The 11499-nt window shown below is 33.2% G+C and overlaps 1 protein-coding gene across 1 annotated transcript; it reads left to right on the plus strand.

Annotated features, from left to right (window-relative positions):
• The first annotated feature begins 1830 nt into the window (after window positions 1–1830).
• LOC7465297 (pentatricopeptide repeat-containing protein At3g09650, chloroplastic) lies at window positions 1831–4349 on the plus strand. Its single transcript, XM_024587972.2, has one exon. The coding sequence runs from the start codon at window positions 1952–1954 to the stop codon at window positions 4205–4207; it is 2256 nt and encodes a 751-aa protein (XP_024443740.1). The 5' UTR covers window positions 1831–1951; the 3' UTR covers window positions 4208–4349.
• Window positions 4350–11499: the final 7150 nt, after the last annotated feature.

Consider the following 11499-nt stretch of genomic DNA (forward strand, 5'->3'; position numbering starts at 1 on the left):
GCGTGTGACTTTGTGCTGCTTCTTTCATTCAATTTTTTCCATTTCAAGCAGCACTTGTGTTTGAGAAGAATGAAAGGAAGAAGATGACAGACCGCATGAGCTCGAGCAGTGATCTTTCCTTGTAAACCTATATTCTGTTTGATCAGAAGGGCTCAGAGGAAGGGAGGAGGGCCTATACTAGAGAGGGATTGGTGGTATTCCTCTGATCCTTCCTCACTTGTATCCTCCCTCCCATTTTGGATGGCTTCACACTTCTTTCAGTGCTTTTGCTTTGTGTTGATCGGCTCTCGTCCTCACTCTCTTGTTAGCTAAATATTTTGAAGAATAGGAAGCCATCCATCATTCCTCCTCCCCTCTTCGAGTGTTTTTGGTATTTTATTAGTTTTTATGGTTGTGGTTTGAAAAAAATTATTTTATAAAAAATACTTTTAGTTGATGTTGGTTTGATATTTATATATGTTTGGTTAAAACTGTGGATAAATTTGAGGTTGAACAAAAAATAGTTTAATATATTTGGTTAAAAAATTATTTTTCAAATTGAGGTAATAAAATAATTAAAAAATATATATATATATATATATATATATATATATATATATATATTGATGGTTTTTAATTTAAATATTGTAGATTTAATTATTGTTATTTTATCATGAAATAAATAATATTTTATATAAAATATTTTTTATTGTTCAATTAAACTATCTACAATTCCATCACGTATGAAATACATCCGACAAGGACTACAGTTTTCTTGGTTTTTTAAGCGCGCAATAACATCAAGTAAAATATAATCAGAAACAAAATTTGGATCGCGATTAAATTCTGCAAATGCTACGTCATCAATAAAACATAATTAAAAATAAAAAATTTAATTTAATTTTTTTTTACTGGATCAGACCCGATTCAATGCATTTAGTTTTGGATCGGACTTGGTCCGGCCAAAACAGTAAAGACATGTACCACTGTTTACGTGAATAGTGGTACATGTCTCTACTGTTTACTTAAGTGAACAGTGCAGCTCTCCACACTGAAAGCTGTATTGAGCTATTTTTAGTGAGCCTGTGTTTTTAATGCAGGAATTGTTGAGGCCCACACACGTAAATTAAATTTTCAACCATTATCAAATATTTGTTTTTCGTGATTGGCTTTAAACACAAAAGCAACCACAAAAACAAACAGCATATCCTCTATCCATCCCTCCTAATGAACATAGCCTTGTAAATCTTTATTTAGATGGGCATGTTATAGCCTCGTAGATTTTGTATTTGTATACTTATTTTTTTTATATAAAAAAGCATATTTTATTGGAAGTTAGATGATTGTTAATTTCTTTTTCTCTTTCTTTAAAAACATGTATTTTAAGATTTTTCTATATGCAAATAGAAAATAATGAACCTAATTTTTATGTTTTACTTATGTTTTTTTTTTAATTTATTTATTCAGATACATTTATTATAATTACAAAGAAAACAAGAGCTCTTGGTTTTATACTAAGTTGTTTTACCATGCTTCTCCTTATATTTCATTATGGATTATAATAATTTAATTTTTTTTTAGTCTCCATATCTTTTTTTTTTTTTTTTGCATGACCTGTTTTGTGAGTTGGTGGTTTTTTATCTCTGTTTTTTTTTTTTTTTTACAAATTTGAAGGTTTTTATGAAATTTTAAAATTGATTTGATGCCAATTTAAAGCTTGTATTTGTAGTAGAAAGATACAATTAAAAGAAAACGAATCAAACAAAAAAATGGTGATTATGGATGATGGAAAGAAGGAAAAGTCAGAAGGGTCCTCACAACACAAGTTTAGTTGTAATTATAGATTGAAAGTGGAGAATGCTTAGCTTCTTAAGGATGTAATATAGCGACGTAGTACATCCTCCTTCCACCCAAACCCAGCCTGAAACTATCTTCCCTCCCCTTTCTCCTCTCAAATGGAACACCACAAGCCATGAACTTACCTCTACCCTCATCCTCTCCATGCTCTTCTCCTTCTTCTTCTCCACTCACTAGTTCCTTCCCTCTCACTCTCCGCTGCCCCTCTCCTCCACTTTCCACCATTTCCAAACTCATCCGCCTATCTCGACTACACACAGCCACCAATCATTTCAACCCCACTACAAAAGACCTATCTCTCGCCACCTCCATCCCCACCAGTATCACCTCATCCAGCAATGACCAAACCCTCTTATCACTCCTTCGCCAAAGAAAAACGGAAGAAGCCTGGGTCCTATACACCCAAACACCTCACCTTCCACCACCCACTTGCCTTAGCCGCCTAGTCTCTCAGCTCTCCTACCAAAACACCCCTCTCAGCCTCAGACGCGCCCAGTCCATCCTCACGCGCCTCCGCCATGAATGCCAACTCCACCGACTCGACGCCAATTCCCTTGGTCTTCTCGCTGTCTCCGCTACCAAATCCGGACAGCTCTCTTACGCTTTCTCCCTTATCAACTCCATGCTCCGCTCTGGCTACCTCCCCCATGTCAAGGCCTGGTCTGCCGTCCTCAGCCGCCTCGCTTCAGCCCCGGATGGTGGCCCCACACGAGCCCTTAAGCTTTTTAACACAATTACTCGCCGTGTGCGTCGGTTCTCTGACGTAACAATGGTGGCTGACTCAAGACCTGACACTGCGGCTTTTAATAATGTGCTCAATGCCTGCGCTAATTTGGGAGATGGTAAAATGTTTTTGAAGTTGTTTGAGGAAATGCCTGATTTTGGTCTAGAGCCTGATATATTGACTTATAATATTATGATTAAACTATGTGCGAGGTGTAATAGGAAAGATTTGCTTGTGTTTGTTTTAGAGAGGGTGATTGAGAAAGGAATTCCTTTATGTATGACTACATTGCATTCGCTTGTCGCGGCATATGTTGGGTTTGGTGATTTGGAAACTGTGGAGAGAATGGTTCAAGCAATGAGAGAAGGAAGGAGAGATTTGTGTAAGATACTTAGGGAGGCGAATTTGGAGGACTTTAATGAAGATGAGGAGAACGAGGTTTTGGATTCGAGTCAAATTGGGGTAAGTGTGTTTGAGAAGTTGCTTCCAAATTTGGTTGAAGTTAGCAATAGTGAGCCACCGTTGTTGCCGAAAGTGTTTGCTCCTGATTCGAGAATATTCACGACTTTGATGAAGGGTTATATGAAGCAAGGTCGTGTGACAGATACTGTAAGAATGCTGGAAGCAATGAGGTGCCAGGACGATAGCAAAGGTCAACCTGATCACATTACATATACAACCGTTATTTCTGCTCTTGTTAAGGCAGGTTCTATGGATCCTGCTCGTCAAGTGCTTGCTGAGATGACTAGAATTGGTGTGCCAGCAAATAGGATTACTTATAATATTCTGCTCAAAGGTTATTGCCAGCAGCTACAGATAGATAAGGCAAAAGAGCTGCTTAAAGAGATGGCTGATGATGTGAATATTGAGCCTGATGTGGTTTCATATAATACTTTGATTGATGGTTGTATACTGGTTGATGACAGTGCAGGGGCTCTTGCATTTTTCAATGAGATGCGAACAAAGGGAATCATGCCCACCAAGATCAGCTACACTACTTTGATGAAAGCTTTTGCTTTGTCAGGTCAACCAAAGTTGGCTAACAAGGTTTTCGATGAGATGTTGAAAGACCCACGAGTGAAAGCTGATTTGGTTGCTTGGAATATGTTGCTTGAAGGATACTGTAGATTGGGATTGGTTGATGAAGCAAAGACAGTAATCCAGAGAATGAAAGAGAATGGTTTCCACCCTGATGTGGCGACTTATGGCAGTCTTGCAAATGGTATATCATTGGCAAGAAAACCAGGAGAGGCGCTTCTGCTCTGGAAAGAAGTGAAAGAACGGTGGGAGGTGAAAGGAGAAGGGGAGAGTTCCAATTCTGATTCTCCTCTCCTGCCATTGAAACCCGATGAAGAGCTGTTGGCAACACTGGCTGATATCTGTGTGAGAGCTGCATTCTTCCAGAAGGCCTTAGAAATTGTGGCTTGCATGGAAGAAAATGGGATACCGCCTAACAAGACCAAGTATAAGAAGATCTATGTAGAGATGCATTCAAGGATGTTTACTAGTAAGCATGCGTCACAGGCCAGGCAGGATAGGAGAAGAGAAAGGAAGAGAGCAGCCGAGGCTTTCAAGTTTTGGTTGGGTTTGCCCAATTCTTATTATGGCAGTGAGTGGAGGTTAGACCCTGGGGATCCAGATTATTAAGCTCCAGATTCAGTGTAACCACTCTGTATTTGACTGTATAATATGCATGTTTTTTAGATTGAAGCCCACTAATGGGGAAATGAAGACAAACATCTATAGAATATATCTGCTTACAATAAAAACATGAGTTCTGTTGTTATAACCATTGGATTAATGTTGCATACTAACTCATGCCCTCATCACAAGAATCATTAGATAGTAGCTATTTCAAATCTGTTCAGAGAAGGGAATTTAGAGTTCATGCTTTCAAACCCAGACTGCAATTGATTCACTAAAAAACATCAAGTGGAATGACATAGCAGCATGCTTCACGCTATCACTATTCATGATTGCATGAGCTCATGGTTAGTTGTATGATAGGCACCAAGTGAATTTCGTGCTGATGTTCCTCAGGCTATGTGGTAGTGTAATAAAGCGGACTTCCAGTTGCAGTGATACTACAAAATTTGTCCAGTTTCTTTATGAAACGTAGCTCCTTGATTGACTCCGCCAGTAAGAAGATGATAGCACCTGCACAAATATGATGGCTAATCAGAGGTTCTGGTTTCTTATGGATACAGACGTATGCTCAAGTTCACTTATCAGGGATGTGTTGCTTCAGAAAGTAGCCATTCATGCAGCAAAATAATGAGCATAATTGTTAGGGTTTGTTGGGATTCCTTAGTGTTATACACCCAGTGAAAACAGTAGAGCGAAGTTACTAGGAGTTTTTAAAATTATGTCAGCCAGATATAAAATTATTTAGAGATTTATTATTTAAAAATATAATTTTTTTTAGTTTTAAGTAATTTTTTAAATGCTGGGTTATCACAAATTACATATCATCTAATTATCCAGTTTCCAACGATAATCTATGTGAACTACTAATAAAAAATATCATAAATTCTTATTTAAGAGAGAGGAATAGATATACCTATAGTACTAGCTCTCTATCATGTAACTTACGTAATTTTTTTGTCTAATAGGTAATCACAAAATAAAAATAAAAATAAGAGGCATAACTTACTATTTATAGAGAAATCTGAAAAACCCTATAAATTGATAAAAAATAATAATAATATTTATATATTATTTAAGAATAATTTTATAAATTTAATCAATCAAGTACCTACTTGATTATTCTAGGACTAGAATTATAATCCCTAAATTAAATATATTTTTGTGCTTAATTTCTAAATTATTTTCAATCAAGTCATACTTAATTAAATCATTCTAGTTTAATTTTTGACTAATGGTTTTTCATGTGTGTGATCTATTACGTTCTTAATATGTTGGCCTAAATATAAATTATAATTTTAATTAAATAGAATTAAATAAATTAAACAATTTAATTTATTATCAACTCAACAATTGATTAATTTATATTTGAAAATTAGATGCATCGTCTAGCAACATGTCATGATCCCCTAAATATTAGAAAATTCATTAATGGTTTGGCTTAACCTTTCAATGACCGGTTTCTTAGTGTAATTAATATTATTTCATCAATAATGTTTCAATTTAACATTAAAGCATGTAGTATGTCTGCCACGTTAAATCATGTTTGTTCTCTATATAATAATCATTGATCATCTGAATGAGATTTGAAACTCTTTTCAAATCTCATTCCACCTTGACTAAGGATTTCTCAGTGTAATTAATATTCTTGCATCAATGATATATCGATTTAATATTAAAGCATGTAGTATGTCTGTCATGTTAAATCATGTTTGTTCTTTACATAATAGTTATTGATCGTTTGAATAGGATTTGAAACTCTTTTCAAATCTCATTCCACCTTGACCAATGATTTCTCAGTCAATACTATTTGAGAACATATGAAATATTTTCTCTAATTCACCTAGGGTGACGAATCATCTCTTGATCACTCAAGTACCTTTATATAGTTCATGTTATACCCAATGCATGCCCTTTTATTATATCGATTAAGATAACATGTAACGGGATCAAATCATAATATTTTTCTATATAAGATAACTTGGTGATATCAAGTCTAAGGATCACTTACACAATTATTATGTCAGTCTTTCCATAGACATAGGTAATCTCTCAATATGAAGTTCTCAAGATGATCAGTTCAGTGTGCATATCTTATGACAAACACCTACATATTAGTTCTAGTTATCTCTTATACCCCAGCTTATGAGAATAATTACTTCGTTTCATAAAGAAAAGAATATAATATGTATTAATCTTTACAGCTCTAATAAATATTCAATATTTAAAAAAGCATCGACCATGAATATTTTAGAAACAATACTTTGATGCAATATGAATCTCATAATTATAATAACTTTATAATTTCAATTGCAAAAACTTTTTGTCCCATGAACTTTATCTTTACTCTAGATTCATTAATCTAATATTATATGAATATTAAAGATAAATTAAATTTTTATTAATAATAAATATATATTTAAATAAATATAATAATACTACGTGTAACCATTGGCTATAAAAGATTCGCGTCCTGTTTTTACTTAGGTTATTGAAAACAGAAACATTATTGGTGTTTTTGCTTATGTATGAAAGTTGAACCATCTGAGTTCTGACTATTACCAAGTTATTGCGATTCTGGTCACCAGAATTGTCATATTATAGTACCTGAATGTCTTTGGTCCCTTCTTTGGAAGATAAAATCAACACTGTTTTAAGTCATCGATAAATGGGTCAACATCCGAAACTCATATGCCTGTTCCTTCTGCTAAACACAGAAATTAAAAGGGTATCCTTTTGCTGCAACGCTGACTGCCTTTTTATGGCACCTGAAAACAGTTTTGCTTCTTTCCGTTGACTCATCCCCCCACCTCGACCAGAATTTGCGAAGCCATGATCATCAACATATTTATTTATCATACAAGGATTCTTTCATTATTTCAACCACATCCCGCAAGGTATATTTATTTAATTCTAAAGGGTGTAGCTCAATTGGTCAGGTTCTATATTTTTGTTATAGAAATCACCGGTTTAAGTCCCACAAACCTCAAGACCACTAGAGGCTTATATGGTCGTTAACTTCAGGGCCTGTAAGATTAGTCGATGACATGCAAGCTGACCCGGATAGCCATGTTAATAAAAAAAAAAAAAATCGATCCAAATTCATGAAATAGATTGTTTTAAACTTAAAATAAACTGAGGAATGGTCGAGCACAAAACTTAAGTCCTTCGTCAGATAGTGCTGTTATCCACATCATTTTCAAAGACACACAGGCATCGAGGCTTGAGCTAAAACGAAAGTAAGAATATTATGACTTCATGGCAAAGTGTAACAACATCTTAGCAAACTCTGCTATGTTTTGGCTCTAAATCTGATTTGTTGCTTCTGCTATTTTAAGATTCATGTGAACATCCCTCAAATAGCCACACGGCTATAGAGAACTCTGCAAAAGCCTTTTGTGATGAACTTCAAGAATTGTCAAACAATTCACTTGTCTAAGATTTGAACTCTACTGGAAAAAGGCATTGAAAAAGTACAGGCTCTATTAGCCAATAGAACTTACGATTGCGTCTTGAGTTGTTATTTTTTCTCTCAACTCTAGCCGAGCTCAAGCTTCAGCCAACAGCACCAAACTTTTCCAGGTGCCTTGTTGTTATTGGTGTACAATAAGTTGATGTATTTGTTACTGTATATGCCCCGTAACCAATCAGTTTTTTACACGTGACATCGACTTTGTTCATCTAAATATATTTAATTTTTTAAAAAAATTTATTTATCTTTAATATTCATCAAATATTTAATTAATAAATCTAGAGTAAAGATATAGTTCTTGAACAAAAATATCTTGCAAAGAAAACTATAAAGTTGTTATAATTATGAGATTTTTATGCATCAAAGCATTGTTCCTAAATATTTCTAATTAATGCTCTATTAATACTTGATATTAATTAGTCGTTAAGATTAATATATATTATGTTTTTTGCTTTATGAAATGAAGCAATTATTCTCATAAATTAATGTATAAGAGATACCTATATAGGTAGCTGTCAAATGACATGTCTATTGAATTGACTCGCATGAGAATTTCATATGGAGAGATCACCTGTTTATGGAAAAACTCGCGTGACGGTTGTGTAAGTAATCTTTAGACTTGAGATCCTTAAGTTATCTTATATAGAGAATGTTATGCTTTGATTCTACTATACGTCATTCCAATCAAGAGTAACAAACTATATGAAGGTATTTGAGTAATCAAGAGAGGATTCATCACCCTAAGTGAATTAGAAAAAATATTTTATCTATTCTCAAATAGTATTGATTGTAAATCCTTAGACAATATAGAATGAGATTTAAAAAGAGTTTCAAATGTTTTTCATATAATCAATGACTATGCTGTAGAGAACAAACATGATTTGACAGAGTAAACACACCTCATGCTATAATGTCTAAATCGAAACATTGTTGATGAAAGGATAATAATTACACTGAAAAACCAGTCACTAAAATGTTAAGTCAAACCACTTATGACTTTCCTAATATTTATGGGATCATGACAAGTTGTTAAATATTGTACTTGATCTTCAATCTTCAATCAATTAATTTATTTAATCCTATTTTATTTAGGATTATTATTTATATTTGGGTAAACTTATTAGGGAACCTAATGAGTTACACACATAAGAATCATTGCTTAGAAATTAAAATGAGATGATTAATCAAGTGTGACTTGATTGTAAATAAGTTTTAGAAATAGATAACTATAATGTAATTTATACAGGGAATTACAATTCTAAACCTAAAAAATCAATTAAGGACTTGATTGAATAAATTTATAAAATTTTCTTGAAATAATATATGTGATATTATTTAAGGAGCAAATTGATATTTTATCATTTATAGGGTTTTTAGGTTTCCCTATAAGTAGTAAATAGTACAGAAACTACATAAGTTACAGAACATCTAAAAAATACAAATAAAAGAGCTAGCACTTAAAGGTATAACAATCTCTCTCTCCTAAAAGGGCTTAAGAAATTTCTCATTGGTGGTTTATGTGAATTGTCATTAGAGGCCAGATATTTAAACGACTTGTAGTTTACGACAACCTAGCCTTAGAGTAATTATTTAAAACCAAAAAGAACATATGATCTTCATGTAATTTTTTTATAAATCCTAAACAACTCTATATTTGTCTGATGAGATTCTTGTGACTCGTAAAAAAAAATTAAATTTATCATTTTAGTTATGTGTATGTGTTTCGGAAAACCCAACATGTTCTCCAGGCTGCAAATAGAGCTTGTGCAGTATTTATGCTGCTGGAATTCATCCTATATCAACAAAATTAAACAAATTTGCATTTCTAGTTGCAAAGTAGAAATTATATCAAATCTCTCAGTGCAGAGATCACAATAAATCACATAGGAAAGACGTAAGTTCTAGCATAAGCAATAAATTAGCAAAGAAGTGGAAATCAACATCCCTCTTTGGGTCTAGTCATTAATACTTAATGACCACCAACTGGATTTTCCTCTGCTAAAACAGAAGTTCGTGCTGATAAACTTGCCAGGAGGCCAGCCTTTGCAACAGAGACACACTGCTGCTCCAAAGCCTCTAGAAGAGCCTGTGGTTAAATGGTAAACCCAAAATAAGTCCGAGATCAATGTGATCAAAACCAAAAATCGGTAAGTGGTCAGGAAAAACCTGATGTTCTGCAGACATTTTATCAAATTCACCAATACAACAGAGTCCAAGATCTGCAAGCACCATTGCTCCTATTTGAAGATACAACTGTTTTGTGAATTTCCAACGAATGTTCACTAACTGCAACTTGCAAGGACAGTAAAGATAAATTGGAGCACCATGCATGCCTGATCTGCGAACAATGCAGATACAAAGAAACTCGAAATTCTTTGTATGAATTACTGCATTCCCACATTTCTCTTCATGGTTCAATTATAACCACAATATTGGAATGCTTTATAAGTAACTTCCCAGTAGTTGGATGTTTTGAGTAGTCCTTTATATTTAAAACCACTAATGTAACAGTTGTAATTCTTTGGTCTAGCTCTGAAGCCATATAATGCTCTCCTTTCTAAATTCCCCAAAAACAGTGAAAGATGCTTGAGACACTGGGGAAAATGAATCATAATAATGTTATGGAGTCCCTTCAATGCACAAAAGCTTGAAATACCTTTAACAAGCCCGTGTCCATAGATTGATGGACATTTCGCCTGAAGTATTTGCCGGAAGATATCTGAACCATGTTCTTCTGAGGACTTCACAATAAATTCCAAATCCCGTACGTGAAGAGAATGAGAACAGATCAGACAGCTCTGTAGCTCTAGCATTACATTTGGAATCTTGCAGATTGTCAGAAACAGTTTTCTTACAGTCAGAATACCATCTCAACGATGTAATCTATCCATAATAAATCTGTCATGAAAACAGGAGAAAGGATATTAAAAAGAAAAAAGCGGGTCGTGGTCTGGAAATTTTAGTGTTTAGTTAAACGTAAAACTTAGGAGCATCTCTTTGATCAGTGGCGCAGCAGTTCTCCTGTAGATGGTGATGGCTATGCAACACCGCATGACATAGCAATTTTATTTTTGACCCCAACCAGATTTAAGAAAAGACAGTCAGATCTCTTCCATGCGTCAAATCTAAACATCAACCATATCGAAATATAGATTTTTTTTTAATTAGCATGTTTTTCTTTAAATATTTATGAAATAATATAATTTTAAGAAAAATTGATGAAATAAAACATTGGAGACAGCAAAAATTTTGATTATAATATTATTAGTATTATTAAAAATATCTTAACTATTCGAGTCTAATAATATCAAAAAACAAATATCACAAATAATAACTCAAATAAATCATACTTACTATAAAAAAAAAAAACAAGTAAATCATCTATTATCTTTGAATAGCAAGTATATCCCTATCAAATTAACTTTTCTTTGTATTATTAAATTTATCTTTTTAATATTTTTTTAAATAATATTTATAATATTTTAATGGTAGCTTTAAGTACCGTTTGGGAATGCAGTGTAAACCATGTTCCATAAAAATTCAAATTTTTTTGTACTAAAAATTAATAATTATTTTTTTTTGAATCATTTTGATGCGTTGATCTCAAAAATAATTTTTTAAAAATAAAAAAAATATTATTTTAATATATTTTAATATAAAAATACTTTAAAAAACAAGCGAACCACAACCACAAAACCACAACCATATCCTCAATGATAAGCCACAGTTTTCCCCATTTTTCTTTTATTAAACCGAGTTATTTCACTGATATTTTTTTAAAAAAATGCTAATAAGGAAAAAATAACCGAAATATAAGACAGCT

This window comes from Populus trichocarpa, chromosome 16, assembly GCF_000002775.5.
Source record: "Populus trichocarpa isolate Nisqually-1 chromosome 16, P.trichocarpa_v4.1, whole genome shotgun sequence".
In the NCBI taxonomy this organism is placed as follows: Eukaryota; Viridiplantae; Streptophyta; class Magnoliopsida; order Malpighiales; family Salicaceae; genus Populus; species Populus trichocarpa.